Genomic DNA, 20,806 nt, shown 5'->3' on the forward strand with positions numbered 1-20,806 from the left:
CTAAGCCCAGGGTAAATTCATAGGAGGATTAAGCTTCAAGAGTCTTCCCAGTTTTATCTCCTGTTTTCAATTCTCTATGGAATGATATATATTCTTGGACTTGCAGGAAAGCTGACATTGAAGGTTTAGTTTCTAGAATTTAAACTCAGGTCCTCTAACAAGAAGGAAAGAGTAAGGACTGTGCGCAAAACTCCATTAGCAGAACACAGAATACTTCTTAAAAGTGCACAAGATGAATCTTTGATGGATGAGGCAATATTTTCTACCAATCCCCCATTACAAAGGTGGATTTTAAAAGGCAAGGTCCAAAAGTAGAAGATATTTTTAAAGACCTGACAAAAGGAACTTCTAAATAAGGCAAGAAAATGTCTTCCAAGATGACAACCGCACTCAACATATCTTAGACCGGCAATTAATACTCCTTGATTTGAAAATAAACATCAGGCAAACACTCATTTTTCTTCTGAAAAATGTAATTTATTTTTTGTGTGAATTTTTTTAAAGATTTTATTTGACACAGAGAGAGACAGCGAGAGAGGAAACACAAGTAGGAGGGGTGGGAGAGGGAGAAGCAGGCTTCCTGCAGAGCAGGGAGCCTGATGCAGGGCTCGATCCCAGGACCCTGGGATCAGGACCTGGGCGGAAGGCAGACCCTTAACGACTGAGCCACCCAGGCACCACTAGATAATTTAAATGTAATAAGAATTCAAGTAAGCACCTAAAAAAAGAAACTATTTGAAATATACTACAAACCTGGGGTTATACTAAACGTGTTTACTGGCCTAAGTATGCAGAAAAACACAAATCTTGTTTATAGGGTTCCAAAAACCTACTTGTAAAGATGTACGGAATTCGGAACACGTTTCCCATCAAAACAATGTCAGACTGGTAGTGAACTCCCAACCTGATCCATAAAGAGGAGTGAGAACTATTCCACACCTATGTCTTAGGTGAACAGCACTAGTGTTCTAAGGGAAGAAAGAGATAATGCTAGGGCAATGAAAAGAGCTTCCCTCAAAGCAGAAACCTCTCCAGAGGCTCTCTTAAGAGATGCCACTTCCCAGGTCATATACCTTCTTTCTGGGGGCAACCCATGTCCAAATGACCAGTCAAGGGGGGATGGTGAGTTTAAAGGCCCTGCCTCCATGTCTCAAGGTGAGATAACTCTGCAGGACCATCCCAGCTCCAGAAGTCTCAGCTGCAACTGCAGAGCAGTTCAATTCCTCCCTCTGTTCAATCCGGCTTCCCTCACTGCCCAGCTAGCACATTTCCAGTAAAATTCCTACACATAAAATCTCTGTTTCAAAGACTATTTCCAGAATCTGCCAAATTAACACTTAGTAAGCTCATATTATAAGTCAAACAACATATATGTGTATATAAGTAATATGTCTGTAATATATGTTATAGGTCTTACTGTATATGTATGGGTAGGTATTGTAATCCCATTTTAAATATGCAGAAACTGAGTCTCAAAGAAGTCAAATGACTTGCCTGAGATCATATGGCAAATAATTTGAGGAACCAGGACAGGAATCTATGCCTACCAAATGCACAACCAATCCCCATACAAACTAGCTCCATTTACTAGAAAGTGTTGTTGAATGGATTAAAGGCAGATTCAGCTACCCAGGGGCTCTGGTGGCAGTCAGGAATGAGTGGCGTGATGAACCACCATCATCCATAAAACAGGAATTAATAAAAGGATCTGGGATCCAGGCCCACTGAAAACTAGATACTGTGATCAAGGGTTCATATTTTTTTAGGCCTTAAGCGAAAAAGCAGTGGCCTAATGAAACCAGAATTCCAGAATGAAACTGCATAGTTAAAAGTGACTGCATGATTACTAGATCCTAAAAATAATGATTGGCAAATCTTGTCCACCTACAATCAAAATGCTACAGTATGTGCACAGATGTTTACTATGTAGGAATAGGATGGCACTTCATCTTTTACTCCAATTCCTACAAAAGGCTTCATAAACCAGGATCTAAAAATGTACTAAGAAATTTATTAGGCGTACAAAGTCCTTGCGATTAATATTCATCTTACTCAAGATGCACAACTGCAACCAGTTCAACTTCTTCACCTACAATCCTACCATAGCTTCCCCAGCTTTCCCTAACTAGCAGTCCTCTTTTATCAAATAAGCAGCTATTTATACCTACTGACAGGCAGTGAACAACTAAGAACTAATAGTACCCTTCCCTGGTGGCCATAATGCCCAAGAACTACAAGACATAAAACAATTCTATAAACTCCAAACAAGTACAAGCTACAACTACTATTAACTTCATGAAACTGGCATGCTTGCATATGCAGATCACAATGAAGTTGCACAGTGAAAATAAACCCTTTAAAATTTTAACAGAATTCAGATTACATCCTTAGAATTATTTGATTTGCAATATTCCTAACTGCAAAATCTAATGTCACAGTTAAAAAAAAAAATTGAATATACTTAGAAATACTAAACTGGGGTATACTTAAGTCACTTAAGCAGTCAAGCGTCTGCCTTCCGCCCAGGTCAGGATCTTGCCATCTGGGATCGAATTGTCTGGGAGTGAATCCCGTGTTGTCAGGCTCCCTGCTCAGTGCAAAGTCTGCTTCTTCCTCTCCTTCTGACCCTCCCCAACCCCACACCACTCATACGTGCTCTCTCTCAAGTAAATAATCTTTAAAAAAAAAAAAAAACAACAAAAACTGGGACCCCTGGGTGGCTCAGTCAGTTAAGTGTCTGCCTTCAGCTCAAGTCATGATCCCAGAGCCCTGGGATCGAGCCTGAGCCCTCCATTGGGCTCCCTGCTCTAATGGAAGACTGCTGTCCCTCTGCCTCTGTGTTCTCTCTCTCTCTCTATCTCTCTCTCTCTCTCTGTCAAATAAATAAATAAATAAAATCTTAAAAAAAAAAAAAAGATTGGACTCCCTGCTCAGCAGGGTGTCTGCTTCCCCCTCTCCCTGCTTATTCTCTCACTCTCAATAAATAAATCTTTTAAAAAAAAAGAAATACTATACTAGTCCAACTGACGTCATTCCAAAATTCAAAAATAATTGGCCTTATTGGTTGATTCTTGAGAATCTGCATATCTATTGCCCCTTCCTTTAAAATTCACCCATACCACCTCTCCCACCCCAACATTATAAAGTACAGTGTTACATGGCGGGGGGAAGCATTTATAATTTCCTTACTTTACTTATCAGTTTTGCACACAGGAGGCCTTAGCATCCATGTTCAGGTATCAACTCCGGTGAGAATTTCTTCAAATTAAGGTGGATCATTCACTGAGACATGATACGATGTTAGAACCAAATGTGGCATCATAAAATACAGCTCACGGATCAAAGTTTGTACCTTCTCTAACCCTGACTATGGCAATGTTTGGCCCATTTCCTCCCTTTTTTCCCCATTCATTTCCTAAAACAAGCTCCAAATCAGAAAACACACAGCTTCACACAGACATATACAGAACTGCTAAATATACCTGAGTTTGCCATTTCCAAGGAAATAATCAGGATGTCGTAACTAGCTTGAAATTTACAAAGGAGGAGATATCACCAGCCTGAGAAAAAAATTTCTTCACACCACCTTAAAGCTGTCTAATCTTTTTTTTTAAAGAATTTTTTAATTTAATTAACATGGAATGTATTATTAGTTTCAGAGATAGAGTTCTGTGAAAGTAGTCAATCTTTTGGAGAATAAGGAAACAGAGAACTTGAAGCTTCCATACAGACAAATAAAAAAAAAAGGGCAAGCCACACCGCCACCAGACCTGCAATGCAAGCTCCTTGAGGACCAGGATGTCCTCTCTTGATTACCACTGTACCCTTTAATACTTGGCACAGTAATGGTAACACTGTAAGTGTTTAATAGTTTTTGAAAAAGTGAATGACAGCTATCACTCATTGATCACTTTCCTTGAGGAAATTTAGTAATAAGCACATTTGAAACATAACAAGACTTTAAACAAGAACAGCACACTGGGCAAGAAAGTGACGCTCCAAGCCTCACCATAACCCTATGAGGGAGCCAATGTAATAATATATATAATATTTTTTCAATTTTAAAGTTGAGGAAATCAAGTCTGAGAAAGACCAACGTTCCCAAGAAGGCAGAGCTCTAAAGGGCTAAGCCACAAGTCTGTCTTCCTTTCCCTCTGCCCCATCAATACCAAAATGAAGTGTAGAGCTTGGAAAACAAAAGAACATGGAGAAGACAGCCTGACCAAAAACTGCATTATCACACATTCAAAACCAGAATGTCTATTCCTAGAAAAAAGAAAAAACTTATTTCAATATTGCAGACACACAGCCAATGGGGCCTATGGTTCTGTTCTTAACAGGCTACACTTCAATCTCCTATGTTCAGAGCACTGTGGGGTTCTTCTAAGTGCAGGTGGCCGTTTAAAAAGTGACTGATCTGCATAAAGAATGGCTTCAAAAGCTGAAAAACTACAAGTTAAAAGCCAGATACAAAAATCCTATTCTCCCTTTATTAAATATACCTCTATTCCCTTCCCTGAAAAACCGCCTGAACAGAGGCATTCCAAGAACTGTCCAAGAAAGAAGTGTTGGCCGGGCACCGTGTAACGAAAGCCACGCCTGTGCAGTGACAACGGCAATCCTGTCCACTCTTCCCTACGTGCCCCTCCAAAGGTGCATTCAGGCACTGCCTAAGATTAGTTGGCTTCCTTCTAAAACTGTGAAACAGAATCATACAGAGGTCCTTTTTTTTTTCTTTTTTTTTTAACTCGGGTCTGAGAACGGAAGTCAAGTTCAGATTCTCTTCCTTCCTCAAGCGAGCAAGAGAATTAAAGAGCGCGCGCGCCAGCACACACACACGCGCGCACACACACACACACACACACACACACACGCCCTATAGTAAAAATGTCTCGGGGCCTCTTCACCTGTGGCAGTTGCCGCAGCAAGCCCGGATCTGCAGGGATTTAAGGCTCTTCCTCATTCGGAAGGAAAGACGGGGAGCTGAGGGGGACACCGGGAAGAACGAACTGGTGTCTAAGTTTCCAATCGGATCCCTCTTCTCAACTTGGGCAGCTCTCTTCTTCCCCCGCCCTTCCCCCACGGCCCGGGGCATACACTTGGTCCCGCCAGGACGCGCAGGGCCCGAGGGGAGCACGGCCGCCACCGAGCACCCGGGCGCCCCTCGGAGTCGGAGAAGGAGTCGGGAGTCCGAGGCGCAGCCGACCCCGGGCGCGCGACCCGGGAGCGGCAGAGACCCCAGGAAGGGGCCGAGGAATCGTTACCGCCGCCGCCAGGCGTGGGGACCGGGAAGGGGCAGCCGCCGCGGGGCGGAGAGGCGGGGTGAGCACTTCCTGACTCTCGCATTGTCCACGCACCGCCCGCGCCCCGCCACCGCGCCGTCCCCGTCGGGGAGGAAGTTGGCGCTCGCCCCGCCAGCCCCGTCTTACCGTTCTTGGCGTCGCCCGCGGCTGCAGCCCCCGCGGCGACCGCGGCGTTGGCGGCGCCAGTCCCCGCGCCTCCGGTGCCCGCCGCGCCCCCGGTGCCCGGCGCTCCCGCCGCCGCCGCTCCGCAGCCGGCCGCCGCCGCCAGGCCCCCCCCGGCCGCCGCGCCCGCCGCGCCCGCCGCTGCCAGGGCCCCGGCTCCATTTTCCTGCTCGTCCCCGCTGCTGTTGGCGCGCTTGTTTTTGCGGCCGCCTTTGCTGTTTTTGGGGTTGGGCATCTCGCGAGCGTCCAGGTGCCCGGCGTCAGCGAAGGCGACTCCCCGCCGCACGGCCGCTCCCGGGCCGCGCGGAGCGGGCTCCGGGAGGCAGAGAATGGAGGGCGCGGGCCGGCGGCTCCTCCGGCGCCCGTCTAGCCGCGCGGCCCGCGCCGCGCCATCCCGGCCGCCGCGCCCTCTCCGGCTTCCTGGAGCCGGCGCGCGGCCACCCGAGGCTCGCAGCCGCGCGAGCGCCGCGGGCTCGGGACGCGAGCGAGACGCTCCCGAGCCGGAGGGAAAAGGCGGGTCTCCGGCTTGTTTTGATTCGGCTCCGCTGACACGCTCTGGCCCCGCCCACGCCCGTGACGACACTGGGGATTCGGCCTGGCCGCGCCCACCAGGTGACCTCACGGCGGACTGGCCCGCCCGCGTGACGTCACGCTCGCGCTGAGCCGGCCACTTTCGAGTGACGTCATCCCGGCGCCCTCACCGCGGGCTTGCGGAGCTCCTGGGCATCTGCGAAGCGAGCTACGTGAAGTCGCCCCCTAAGCCAATCCGGGAGCGTCTCAAGCAGTTATTCCGTCGCCTCCTGACCTTCATGTGATGAAGTCTTAGAACAATATGGTCCGGAAAAATAGGCGGGTAACTAGAACAAGAAGTGAAAACAAAGGATTTCGGATTAGTAATCCATCAAAACACCTTCCCCTTCAACATCAGTTCTAGGTTCGGTAATTACAGATGCAAGATTGAGTTCCCAGACAATGGAAATGAACAGCAGAGTCCCTGAATGAGAACCCGGCACAGTGTGGTGGTGAAAGTAGTTCATACAATCAGGACCCACCATCCAGGGATGAAACTAAACGTTGCCTGTGATCACGAAGCGGGTGAGGGGAATACCCAACCCCCATGGATAGGGCTGAGCTGTCCTGAAAAAGAGATGGCTGCGTTGTGAGCAGGCTAAGGTTAGAACGTGACACCTGTGAAGAGAGGCAAAGACCTGAGAGCAGGAGAAAGACCCGTGGGGAGAGTTTTACATGGGCTCACATTTCTGCAACTTTATTGTCTTTTCACAGACCAGCTCCTTCCCAAACCTCAGGTCCCAAATCAAGCGCATTTCCTTCAGGATGTTATAACAGAAACACCTTCCCGGAGGAGCTATCAGAAGTATCACTGTTTGTTTGTTTCATCCATCTCTCATTAAGTTGTCAATGTACATGTTTACTTTTTTCCTATCCATCTCCTTCTTACTCACATGAAGCTCCACAGGTAGTAGATTTTATCAGTCTTGGGCACCTCAGGGAACAACAGCTAGCTTGTATTTGTTGAGTATATAAATTAGATTCTTTTTTCATGAACTATAAAGGAAAAAGTATTTTAGCTGACAATTTACAGTTTTCCCCCTCCTATAGTGTAATCTTTTTTAATTAACCCAGCTCTCCAGTAAAGGCTTGGTGGCTGTGTTGAAAGGCACAAAGAGACAGGCAGGGAAGCACAAGGAAGAAAACCCTCCCCGTGCTTCTCACCTAATGGAGGGATTCTGACTGGGAACAAAGCCCATAGCAGAGCTTGGAGCTACAAGGAGGAATGGTGGATACTTAGGAGCAATTGCTGGTTAGACTTTTCAGCAGGAAAATGATGAACCATTTAATTCCCTAGTATATATTGATGGTTGCATTAGATAGATATTTCATTCCTATATTTTTACATCTATTTCTACCCTAACCTGACCTCCTCTAAGCACTAGAAGAGCAGGGATTGAGTCTATCTTTGTACCTAACTCTTCAGAATCTAACAGAAAGCCTGACCCACAGAAAGCAGTCAGTACAAATCTGTTGAATGGAGGAGCCTACATTCTTCTGGCTACATTTTTCTGAACCTTGAAGTCTCAACTAAATCATCAGTTATCTAGGAAGTCTCCTCTGATAGCCCAAGGCTAGATTTGCCCCCTGTGCTCCCGGTATCTTCCCCACCAAATCAGCTTGCACAGAAAGGTATTGAAAATGCGTTTACTCGTCTGCCTGGGGCCCCACTGTACTACCAGCCCTATTATGGCAGACATTGTGTCTACCTTAGTGATCACTGTATCCTTGGTACTTAACACAGTGCATGGTACACAGTAAGTATTTATTAAATGCATGAAAATTACATGAATAAATGAATGGACAAATGCTTTGAAGGTATATGCAGCAGGATTTGATCACCACCTGGACCTGTAAAGTCAAAAAATTCTGAAAACTGAAGGAAATGCGGCCAGTGATTGATTAAATGGAGACTTCAGGAGGGAAGTGGGAGGAGCTGGGGACAGAGATAATGAGTTAATGTGGCCAGTTCAGATGTAGGTTAATTTCATTACTAAGGTCCTTCACTGAAGGCGGCTAAGCGATCTCACAGTATTTTGGTGACCTTGACTTTGGCCTTTCTTTTTTTTTTTTTTTTCCTTTTTCTTTTGAGTGGGAAGAATGAAGAAGTTTTATGTTAGAATACAAGAAAATTGAGATAACTATTTTCTTGAATAAGCACATTGCTGTCATGCCATATTGGATCAGAGTAAGTATACATGTACCCTGCAGACAGATATTCACACCAGCTGCCTCCCACCTCTACATAACTGAGACTTAAGAACTGGAAGCTTTCCCACAAAAATATCATAATTGGCTCAAAGCACACAGTCATCCAGCCAGTTGTTGTTCTTGTTCATTGTGTAAGCCACCTCCTTCTCATTCAAACGAAAACAAAATCAAAAGGAGGAAGGAGATGCTGGGCTACTTCTTCCACGCTTAACCTTGCTCATCTATTTTTAGCCTTAGTCAAATTTGATGCAGAGGCAACAGTTGCAATTTTATTCTGAAAAAAAGTACTAAAACGAAGATATTAGGAACAAAATTTTTAAATAAATTTAGGGACTCCATTTCCTACTTCCATACAACATGTGGAATTTCCTTGGAATTCTAGCCCTTTTATCTTTCTCTTTTCACACCATTTCTAAAACAGAGAGAAAAGGAGAAAGCCTATCTAAAGAGCAAAAGATGGATGGTGACACAAAGCTCTCCCCTCAGATGCTTCTAGAAGGAAATATGAAGAACTCTAGGAAACCATGGGAGCCCCTATGCTCTGTACATCCACACCTGGCTTCCCTTTTTTAATTTCTCTGATCAACCCATGCACACTGAAATAAATTTTTTTAAAAAGTATACCTATACCCAATGTTTCCTTCTCCCAAAGTTCATCACCTACTCCGTATCCAGGTCTTCACAAATCTGAGTAAAACACAGCAACAATCCAGGTCACCAAGGGTAAACAATTTATACCCCCGAGGAAAGAGACAAGCCAATTTTCAGACTGCATCAGAATAAGTGGTCATTGTTTCAATGTTCTTGTTCTGTTTCCATTTTTGCTTGACATGTGTACCTGTCTTCTAAAGTCTTGGGGTCAACTAAGTCCTTTGGGCTAGAATTAGCCTGATCTACTAAAGTCACTTCAAGTAAACATACCTTGAACAATGCCTATTATCTGTATGCACCAGTTTCTTCTTCTAGAAATAGTCTTTTCTATGCCCAGAGGTTTACTTTGAGGAATGGTAATAATTCTGATTATAAAGAATTTTTACAAAAGGGAATACTAATGCAAATAATGGCATGAATTATTAAATACCATAGATCTGCTCTCCTATTAAACCTCCCCAATTATCAATAGTAACATTTTTCTCAAATATGTATTGTCATAATCTGTTTTTAGGCCTTTAGTTTGACTTTTATATTATTTCCATAATCTACAAAAGCAGTCATATAGAAGACCAGAATTCTGTTCTTCAAATCCCTGAACTTGCATCTTACTCTAACCTCTGTGCTTTCTTTGCTCATACTATTGTCCCAACTCAGCATCAACACTGTCATGGATCCCAATAATTTAAATAAGGCACTCCTTTCAAGAGATATATCAATTATCTTTTCCAGGACAACATCCCTGGACTCATACTATTCAATAATCTTTTACTTCACACCTCTGTGCTTCCACCACCTGGCTATACTAATATTTTCCAAAATGGGGGTCTTATTCTTTGTGAGATCAGTTCAGAGGGTTTCCACCAGCATTTTTTGAAAACTGGAACAGAAGAGGAAACATCAGAATGTATTCCATATAGAAATTAAGTATTGTTCTGTAAAACATATTATTTTTGTAAAATTCCACTTATATGCACACATGCAAATATGTATATACATAGAGAATCGTGTTGTATAGTCCATTTCTCATTGTGGTTACAACCCAAAAATATTTGGAAGCCACTTGCTATAACATACCATGAAGTGTTTGATTTGTATGAGCTGTCTTTCCATGGTTTTCCCACCTAAGGAAGAGCATTTTCTCTCTCCAAATATATATTAAATTCTGCAAAGACAGACATCATATCTTCTATCTTTCATATTTCTTCTAATGAAGCTACCATCAAGATTGTTTTGCTTGCATATTCCATACATACTTATATATTGAGTTTTAGTGTAAAAACTCACCAAACTCAAAAACCTGAAATTCTATTGGTGAAGAGGAGGCATGTACAACAAAACAACAAACACAAAAGATGAGCCTGGGTGGCTCAGTTGGTTGAGTCTCTGCCTTCAGCTCAGGTCATGATCTTGGGGTCCTGGGAATGAGCCCCACATTGAGTTTCCTGCTCAGCAGGAAGTCTGCTTCTCCCTCTGCCCTTCCCCACTGTTCATGCACTCTCTTTCTCTCTCTCTCTCTCAAAAATAAATAAAATCTTTAAAACACACACACATATACACACAAAGGAAAAAGTAAAAATCAACTATCAACCTGAAACAAAGAAAATAAAAAAGATGGGTAAGTTGTGTTTTGTTTTGTTTTGTTTTGTTTCGGTACCTTTTATTTTAGAGGGGTAATGGTCTCCTCAGATCCCCAGAAGACAGAGGGGTTAATGGAAGCAAAATTATCAAAGAAGTCTTCAGGAGGAAGCCATGAAGATCAGTCTTTTAAAAGGGCATGAGAGCAGGGACACCTGGCTGGTTTAGTTGGAAGAGTATGTGACTCTTGATCTCAGGGATTGTGAGTTTGAGCCACATGTTTTGTGTAGAGATTACTAAAAAATAAATAAACTTAAAAAATAAATTAATAATAAAAGGACATGAAAGCAAGAATGAGAATAGCACTTACGGAGGGAAGAGAGGAAGCCATAGAGACTCTGGTGTTCTTGGGTACAGTTGGAAAGCAGATCACAGTGGGCACAGTGCAGCAATGGACATACAGCTGGTTATAGTCCAGACCTTGATAACTGGTACAGAAGCTAGAACTCACCATCCTTCTCTCTTTCCCTTCCTTCTTTTTGCTGATACTACCTAATTACTTTTATTTGCTTTGTTACTTTCTGTCTTTCCTCACTAGTATGGAAGTTTCAACAGAGTGAGGATTTTTCCATGGAACCCTTAGTGCAGGGGCCCCTGGCTGGCTCAGTTGGTGGAGTGTGAGACTCTTGATCTCATGGTTGTGAGTTCGAGGCCTGTGCTGGATGTGGGGATTACTTAAAAATAAAATGAAATAAGATTCCTTAGTGCCTAAATCAACACCTAGCACTAGTGTTTGATTCATAGTTGTGGAATTCAAGAACACATAAAAGGACACCCAAAAGAAATAATCCAAACCAGACCTCAAGAAAAAAAGGAGGAAAGAGAGGAAGCCTTCTAAACCCACACTACTATGCTCTGGGCAGACATAACATCCTTCCCCAGTAGCTAAAATATTTAAACCAAAACGGGTGGCTGTGTTTGAGGCAAGTTTTATAGCAAGGGACCCTATCATAGCAATAGCTTCTTCAGCAATCACAGTGGCCAGGCAATTATCAATTTCTACACCTTGTATTTCTGATAGCTCCCCTGGAAGTAGCACTGAAAATTCAGATTTGTATCACCTAGATTTCATCTTCAGGATCCTCCAGGTTCTTCCCCAATTAAATCAGTATTTTTCTATGCTGTCATTCAAAAGCATAATTTAACCACAGCGCTTTAGTCCTTCTTTTGGCTACCTGCAAGGTTTGACTTGGATAATACAACACTGACCCTCTTTAAGTGCCTTTTCTAGGGTGCCTGGGTGGCTCAGTTGGTTAAGCGAGTACCTTCGGCTCAGGTTATGATCCTGGAGTGCCAGGATTGAGACCTGCTTTGGACTCCCTGCTGGGCAGGGAGTTGGCTTCTCCCTCAGCCTGCCCCTTCCCCTTCTCGTGCTCTCTCTCATTCTCTCTCTCTCTCAAATAAATAAAACCTTTTAAAAAGTACCTCTTTTAATTCTGCCCTAATTATCTATTGCTGCCTAACAAATTACCCTACAACGTAGCAGCTCAGAACACACATGTATTATCTCACAATTTCTGTGTCAGGAATCTAGGCATGGTTTAGCTGGGTCCTCAAGCTCAGATCTCTCATAAGACTGCAGTTATGTCGAAACTCAGCTCAGGGAGAATCCATGTCCAGACTCACTCCTGAGGTTGTTGGCCGGATTCAGTTCCTCAGGATAACTGGCCAGAGGCCTCCTTTAGTTCCTTATCATATGAGCCTCTGCAGAGAACAGCTGGCTTCATACAAGTGAGCAAGAGAAGGATAAGCAAGACAGAAGACAGTCTCTTCTGTAACCTAATATCAGAAGCAAGAAGCTAGTCACCAGGTTCAGCGCAGCTCAGAGGGAGGGGGTTTTACAAGGGCATAAATACCAGGGGACGGGGATCAGTGAAAACCATCCTGGAAGCTGCCTACCACAGCTAAGTTAACGTATTGCTTGCAATCCAAATTCTAATTCCTAAGGGCTTCAGATTTATTTTATAAGATGAGGGAGGATTGTGGTAATCACTTCACAGTATATACATATGTCAAAACATTGGTCTTTGTACATTGTAAATATATACAATTGTTATTTGCTAATAAGACAAGAAGAGAGAAAAAGATCTGCACTTATTCTGGTTCTTCCTTTCTAAATTACTGTTTCAACTAATTAATCTTTGGTGATCTTGGATGAGTCAATTTCATGCATCTAAAATAACTTCTGCAAAATAATCTTTATTTAAACTGTTTCAGTCCTCTGTATTCAAAACTCTACTGATGCATGGAACGAACCCAACAGTGTAGTACATTATTGGACAGAGGGCCGGCTTCACAGACACCTATTTTTTAAGTGCTAAGGCTATGCTCTGCCTGTTTGTTGAGTTAATTTTGATTGAGCTTGAATAGAATTGTTTCAAGATTCCTCCTCCTCCTTTATTTCTACTTAGAACAAGTTCTACCAAGAGTGCCCTGAAGAACACTAGTTATGTAAGACATGCCTCTATTTCTATGGCTAAGTAAGTCTAGGAAACCCTGTATACTTTAATACTCATAATATACATGACCGTAGTGAAGACCGTAAAAAATCCAGCAACAAAGAAACCAGCCTACTCTCAATTTAGAATTTCCCAAGCTTATACAACCCATAGATCCTTTTGCATGCAATACCCGTTAACATCCTGTGAAACTAGAGTTCTGCTAAATACTTTTTTTGGGAGAGTGCCTTAGAGCAAAAAATACCAACTTCTATCTTTAGCATTCAGGTGAGTTGATGCACTGGCAAAAATTCAAGTGAAAAGATAGGCATTGGATCCTTCTCATAAACAACCAGGTCTTCAGAAAATGTCTTGAGAAATATCTTTAAAACTCTGCAATCTCCAACATTTATAGTGATATAAATGCATTGAATACTAATGTAAAATAGTTGAACACTCACAATACTGCTTCCATTTTCAGAAACATCAATAATGTTATCATTGTTCCATCAAAGAACAAAAATTTATGTCAACAACCTAGTAAGGACTCTTTTTTTTTTCTAGTGGAAAGACATCATTACCAATATTCTAACCAGAGAAGCAACTTCCAACTTTTGTTACAAATCTTTGATGTAAGAGAACTATAGAATCTAAAAATATATTGCTTTGTACTCTCTGTATATGATACAGTTCTCTTCTTTAGCATCACATGGATAATCATTTGGTCTAGGTAAGGGCTTTTATGTCTGTTTTTGGAGTTCATTTTGATTGATGTTCAATAGAATTCTCTCACAAAATTTCCCTTCCATCTGCAGAATATTCATACTGAATCCTTGAATGCAAATATGGTACTACGCAGATTAGAGATGGCCACGAGTTGGTTACTCCTCTCTCCAACACGTGGAGTCTATTTTCCCTCCCCTTGAATCTGATTTGGCCTTGGGACTTGCTTTGATGAACAAGAAATACAGGATGGTTCCCATCCCTTTAGCTTTTGCTTAAAAGCTTTTAGTTTAAAGCCATCCATCATGCTGTGGAATTATGACAGGCCAAACGGAGGTGGTGACAAAGACTCTCTCCTTTCTTTTTTTTTTTTTTAAGATTTTATTTATTTGACAGAGAGATCACAAGTAGGCAGAGAGGCAGGCAGAGAGAGGAGGAAGCAGGCTCCCCGCTGAGCAGAGAGCCCGATGCGGGGCTCGATCCCAGAACCCTGGGATCATGCCCTGAGCTGAAGGCAGAGGCTTTAACCACTGAGCCACCCAGGTGCCCAACAAAGACTCTCTCCTTGACCCAAACTTGTATCAGGCTCCTCCGGGTCCTCTTTTTGAAGAAGTCCTTACCCTAGGCTCTGTCCTTGGTCTGCTCACTCCATTTTAGCAAAAATCCTGCTGATACCTACTCTTAATACCTGATCACCCTCAGTCTCTTATCACTCTGGCTTCCTTCAACAAGAATCCTTTCAAGCCAGTTTAGCCAGGGTTCCACAACCCTGATATTTCCTCTTGGTGATTTTTCCATCCACGGACCCCACAACCCTGCTCCTTGGCTTTAAATTCCCACTTTTCCTTGTTGTATTCAAAGCTGAGCCTACTCCCTTACTACAAACTCCATTGTAGTGGTCCCTCTAGATAAACACTGGGTTAACATCTTTAACAAGTATCGTGAATAAATATCTTGGGTTAACATCTTTAACAAGTATCGTGAACAAATATCTTTTTAACAAAGGATCCCAGACACCTGGAAGATGAGAAGTGTCAACCTAAGGAACCAATAATTAGCCAGAGCATTTATATGGGATCAAAGATTTGCAGTTCAGGGTATACAGATTTGGGTAGCAAACTAAATAGTGTCCCATTCAGGAGTACAAGTCAGGAGCTTTTAAAGCAAAAAGGGAATGCTTGTATACATCATTTACAAAGAATTTTTGATTGGTGTTGGCAGCAGAAAGCTAACCTTGACTGAACATAATTGGTTGCTAAGGCTATCACTAAGCAAAATCTCTTACCGTAGCAAGTTGCAGGTGTTCTGACTGAGTCCTTGGAATATTTGTGGTTTGGCCCAGTTCAAAAGTTCAGGCTTCCACCAGTGAGGACATGCATAAGGCCCACCCCCCTTAATAGCCTCCTAACTGCATCTTAAAACCCCATGACATAAGCAACCCCATTCAATTTTACCATTCCCGGGAGCCATCTTTGAGGTTTGCCTCCACCAAGCTTCTGGCTCAGTAGTTCTCAGCCTGGGCTCTTCTGCCCCTAGGGACAGTTCTGACTGTGGACTATTATTAGCATCCAGTAGGTCGAGGCCAAGGATGCTGCTAAATCCTACAGTGCACAGAGCAGCCTCCACAACAAATAATTCCCTAGCCCCAAATGTAGTGAGAGGGTTGAGAAATCCTCTTCCAGCAGAAAGCGGCCGTATGAGTCACCCTCGCTTCACCATGCGGAACAGATTGCCCAGATGAGCCCAGTCAATCCACGGAACTGGGAGAAATAATACAGAGCTGCTGTTTTAAGCAACTATTGGGGTAATTTCAATGGTGTGCTATTGTTAAACCACTGAGGGGGGCGGAAGGAGGGAGCCTGTGGTCTGAATACTCCTACCATGGCCAATTTTAGGCTACCAAGGATGAGCCACTGCCCTCAAGGCTGGGAAGAAGTGTGCATAGTCTGCTCTGGGAGCCAGCAGGGCTTGTCCACACTGCAACAGAAATCTGAGGCAACATCCTGTGTTCAAAGTGGTTTGGGTTTTTTGTTTTTTGTTTTTTTCTGTCTGAATTCTAATCATGGGCATTTCCTGTATCGGGTGGACTGCCTGGTCAGGGCTCTCTACTTGTATATTACGGTCACATTTCTATTGGAAGCATCTCCTTGAAATGCTGACACATCGATTCCGCAGTCTTTCTGGCTTGCACCATTTTTTGCATCGTTAAAATGAACTGACTGGGTTTAGCCCAGAGGCTGCCACCGAGGATCATAGCGTGGACCCCACTCTGAAGTAATCCCTCAACACCCTCAAAATTGTGGTGACTGAGGTCAGCAGTTCAATATGGAATAAAAGGTTGCCCTCACTAAACAGTGGGTTTTCTTGGTGAAAAGAAACGTCTGGACAACAGGTAAAGGAGCTAGGCCAGAAGAAACTAGGAGAACAAGAGGATCACCCGTGCCAAGTTTGGGCTCATGCTAAAGCACACTTTTATTCAGAAATAATCTTTTCCTTCCAGATAGAGGCAATTGCTTCTTGCATATGAGCCCAAAACATGCTTTGTTATTTCCTAGAGCAGCCATTTCTTAGGTTTTTAGGGTGGACACTGGATTTCGGTTCTATTAAAAGTTATTTTAGTTTTGTGGTTAGGAGACTATCCAGGCAGCCAAACTTCCTTGTTTTCAGTCTTGGTTTACTAGTTGCATGACCTTGGGGAACACATTTGTGAAATACGGATAATAATAGTATCTATTTAACAGTTAAGTTAGACAGTAGGTAGTGCCTAGCACATAGTAAGCTCTCAGTAAATCATAGCTATTATATTAGCAGGAGTATTTAGAAGTTTGTATTCACAGTTGCTGTTTACTTTCTTCCTTCTAACTATAAATGCTACTTAACGTTCTATGTTTTAACTGTAAACAAGATTTTTTTCTAAAAGCAGTGCCTGTTCTAGGTCAAGGATAAACTGCTTTTGGCCTTCAACTTTTGTCTCATTCAAGAACAAACCACACCCTATTTCCTGTTGCATGCAAATATGGGTGCCTTAAAGGGCCAGTCCAGACAAGGGACCCAGACAGGATGCTTAAGATTGCCACAGAGCGCACTCTGGTGTACACAACTGGAAGCCAGGATGAAACATTGTGCTTTACCCAAGAATTTTTTTTTTTTTTAAGATTTTATTTATTTATTTGACAGAGATTGAGATCACAAGTAGGCAGAGAGGCAGGCAGAGAGAGAGGGGCAAGCAGGCTCCCTACCCAGCAGAGAGGCTGACACGGGGCTCAGTCCCAGGACCCCGAGACCATGACACAAGCCGAAGACAGAGGCTTAACCCACTGAGCCACCCAGGTGCCCCTTTACCCAAAAATTTGATGTTGATTTGTGTGGACAGAAATTATTGCAATGAGGGGTGCCTAGGTGGCTCAGGCAGGTAAGCGTCTGCCTTTGGCTCAGATCCTGATCTCCGGGTCCTTGGTCCTTGGGACGGAGCCTTGCCCTGGGTTTCCTGCTCAGTGGGGAGTCAGCTTCTCCCTCTGACAGCCCCCCTCCACACCGCTGCTGCCTAGAGCTCTCCCTCAAATAAATAAATAAAATCTTTTAAAAAATGATATGGTGAAAACATTATTTTTAGAAGAATAGTCTAACAGTAACATTCAGGATTGAACTGATAGAAAAGAGTAGTGACAGGGAAGCCAGCTGAAAAATCTATTGTATCATTGCTGGGATGAGATCTTGAAAGTTTGGGACTGGATAGTTTAACAGGGGAATGAGGAGGAAAGGATGTACATGGCAGACATTTTTAGGGATGCATCCATAGAACTTAAAGACAAAAATCTTTGATTTAAAAAAAAAAAAAAGGCAACTTCATCATCACCTTGCTCTGTTCAAATGGATACCATGGATTTCAAGTTACAAGTAAGTTATGAGCATCTTCTATTCTAAGGAATCCCAGAAGGGTAAAAGAGAACCCAATATTTATTATGTTGGTTTGTTTGCTTTTAAAGGAAAAGTTAATTTACTATTCATCAAGACTTGAAAGTTCTAGGTAAAACTAGACATCTTACCATTAAAGACATTATCCCATTACCGACTCTGAATTAGGTTGGCAATCCTGCTTCAGTGGTTTCCTAAGACATTTTTAGGTTCCTGTTTGAGACAAAAGAAGGGCCAGACATTTTCTGCCAAGGATTCTAGATACTCTGTTTCCCCACCTAACATCCAGAGAAGTAGACTTAACTCAACATATATTTATCTAGTACCAGTTTTGCATGATGTTGTGCACCAGACAGACAGCAAACACCTTTCTTTTCCCTTAGTTTATAGGCCACACAAGACTCATGACCACAGCAACAACAGGTTAAAAAGAAGGAACTTTTTATTTAGTCCATCTTTTCATCCTTGACTCACATAAGGAACATCTTCCAACTTTTTGTCTATAAGTAACAGTTTGATTCACAGTATTTTCCCTTTGTTTTACCATGAAAAAGAAAACTATCATTGTTCAAATGAACAGATGATTCTTTTCTGTTCCATAATAGCAACTTCGTTGGCCATTATCTTCAAAAACATTCACTAAGCCTACGATGAAGTTCTGTTCCAGTTCCAAACACAAAGTGATGTAAAAACAATCCAGTCCACTCAAGGAGCCCACAGCCTGGTGAGAGAAAGATGCAGATGTATGTTTATTTTCATGCTTTTCTTCAAAAGGTCTTACAGAGAACAAAGAGATGCACAACTTAAGAAAATAAAGTATATTAGAAGCAAGTAAGAAAGATGAGGCAAAAAGGAACTCAACAGGGACGCCTGGGTGGCTCAGTTGGTTGGACGACTGCCTTCGGCTCAGGTCATGATCCTGGAGTCCCGGGATCGAGTCCCGCATCGGGCTCCCAGCTCCACGGGGAGTCTGCTTCTCTCTCTGACCTTCTCCTTGCTCGTGCTCTCTCTCAAATAAATAAATAAATAATCTTTAAAAAAAAAAAAAAAAAAAAGGAACTCAACAGAGGTAGGCTAAACACACAAAATAAATACAATGAAGGCCTACCTGTATTTGCTAAGGATCCACCAGGAAATTGGTTCTAAGCTTTTCAGCATTCTCTTTAAAAGGAGAAACATAACCAGTTATACAATCTACAGGTTCCACCAGATAACAGCAGACCAATTGCTCAGGAAGAACATAACTAGTCCTGCTATAAGGCCCAAACAAACCCTCAAGTGTCCTGCAAATAAAATGCTTTGAATATAGTGACAATATCCTCAGTAATATCCTTACACCAGACAAATGGAGCTATTTCTTACAGCACATCAAAGTATGGACTGATGGTTTATCATCAAAGTCTTTAAAAGCAATTTTATAGGAATTCACTTAAGCAGAAAGTTCCATTATAACATGATAGGTACAGTAATAGAAATATGCATAAAGAGCTGTGGGAGAACAGAGAGGGCCCAGGTGCAATTTCATTATTCAAGGTTGGAGCAGACATCACCGCCAAGGAGAGACTCTGGCAGCCTCTATTCAATTTCCAAAAGAAATACAGGTTTTGTTGTAAACACCTAACTTTCTTAGAATTCCAATATTTATTATGGAGGGAATGCTGTTTTAGAAGGGCATCCTCATCACAGCAAAATTCACATAAAAAAAATCAAAACACACCTTCGGGGCACATGGCTGGCTCAGTTGGTGGAGTATGCGAGCTTTGCTCTCGAGGTTGTGAGTTTGAGCCCCACATTGGGTGTAGAGATTACCTAAAAATGAAATCTTAAAAAAAAAAAAAACCCACCTTTCATTGAAATATTCTTATTTTCTTTGTCGTTTACGTATCTTGGCTCACCCTTGTTATTAAATACAATGAATAATAAATTGAGAAAATAGAGTTTACCTACCTGAAGGGTGGGTGCTCACAGAATCAGTGAGGGTTTACAGTTGTATCAAGTTTAAAGTAGGATCCCCAAGAAATCCAAGACTACAGAACTAAAGGAATTCTTTGGGGATTAGTTCTGGTTCCCTGTTGAACTGCATTTTTAAAAAAATGATATGGTCAAGAGTTATATTTCTACCAAACAACAGAAAAAGAAAAGAGCAAACAGAAAAGAAGTTCTCAACATAAAAAAAAAATAAAATTTTTGACATCAAAGAGAAAGTCTTGAATTTCTAATCCATTCAATAAAAAGAGGTGACAAGATGTGTATTGAAGGAAAGGAAAAGCAGGAAGAATGGAAAATGCTTCTGTGTTTGGTTTTATGAAGATCGTATTTTTCTTCAGTGTTCAGCCAAGTATGAAAGGGGAGTAGCATTTTCTGGCTTCTCTTATACTGTGACTAACTTCCACATCGATAGGTATAGAGCGGCTTCCGTGGACCATGGAGGTGAGTGGCAGAAAGAGTCACCTCCATAACACTGAGACTGGAGCTAACACCAAATAACAGAGGATAATGTTAAACCTCTACAAATAAAAATGCACAAAATGAGAAGGATTGGCACAGATGCAAAATCAGGGGAGATCCTACTTGACAACCACCAGTCAGAGAGCACTCGGAAACATTTGCATCGACTTCTCTATCTCCTAGGACATGTGCTTGGTTGCTGAGATTACAAAAGGATATTTAAAATCTTCACCGAGCAGGGCTTTAGATACCAAGCTTGACATTTTTGTGTGCGACAGAAATAAAATTCGGGTGTTTAAAATCCATTGGCAGTCCTGTAAAGGGGATGGATCTTTCAGTTTAAGGATCTTGTTTGTTGAGTGCGAATGAAGTCATCTTCAGAATCACAGACACCTGCAGACTGTAGGAGGCAATGGGTGAGGAGCATTTCTGTGTATCAGAGAGTGGAGAGTAAGTGCATCAGGAACCAAGAAAGCGAGGAGGCTGGAGGTTTTATCCATGGGATGGAGGAGGAAAGACGGGGAGCAGGAGACCATGAACTAGGGTGACGCAGGCAGCACAGAGTGATATTTGAAGAAGGTATTTGGGGGAGGAGACCCACCTCATATAATGAACTGTAACCACCTTCCACCCGCCCAGCACACACACACACACACACACACACACACACACACACACACTCCCCCACCGCCATGGATAGGACCAGCCTCTGAATGCTGGCTTATGAAGTGGGTTTTCTTTGGTGGA

The 20,806-nt window shown here is 42.6% G+C and overlaps 1 protein-coding gene across 6 annotated transcripts in view; it reads right to left on the minus strand.

Annotated features, from left to right (window-relative positions):
- The window catches only part of HECA (hdc homolog, cell cycle regulator), a 45,233-nt gene extending 39,217 nt beyond the window's left edge, over nt 1-6,016 (minus strand). For 4 of the 6 annotated variants that reach the window (XR_004284927.1, XR_004284925.1, XR_004284926.1 and 1 more), the window contains exon 1: nt 5,430-6,014. Coding sequence is in view for 3 of the 6 variants with exons in the window: in XM_032339364.1 (XP_032195255.1) it covers nt 5,430-5,700 (271 nt within the window). In the remaining 3 variants the exon portion in view is untranslated. Of the gene's footprint in view, nt 1-5,429 lie in introns of all 6 variants that reach the window. The other 2 variants (XM_032339366.1, XM_032339365.1) reach the window with 1 other exon arrangement.
- Nucleotides 6,017-20,806: the final 14,790 nt, after the last annotated feature.

This window comes from Mustela erminea, chromosome 4, assembly GCF_009829155.1.
Source record: "Mustela erminea isolate mMusErm1 chromosome 4, mMusErm1.Pri, whole genome shotgun sequence".
NCBI lineage: Eukaryota > Metazoa > Chordata > Mammalia > Carnivora > Mustelidae > Mustela > Mustela erminea.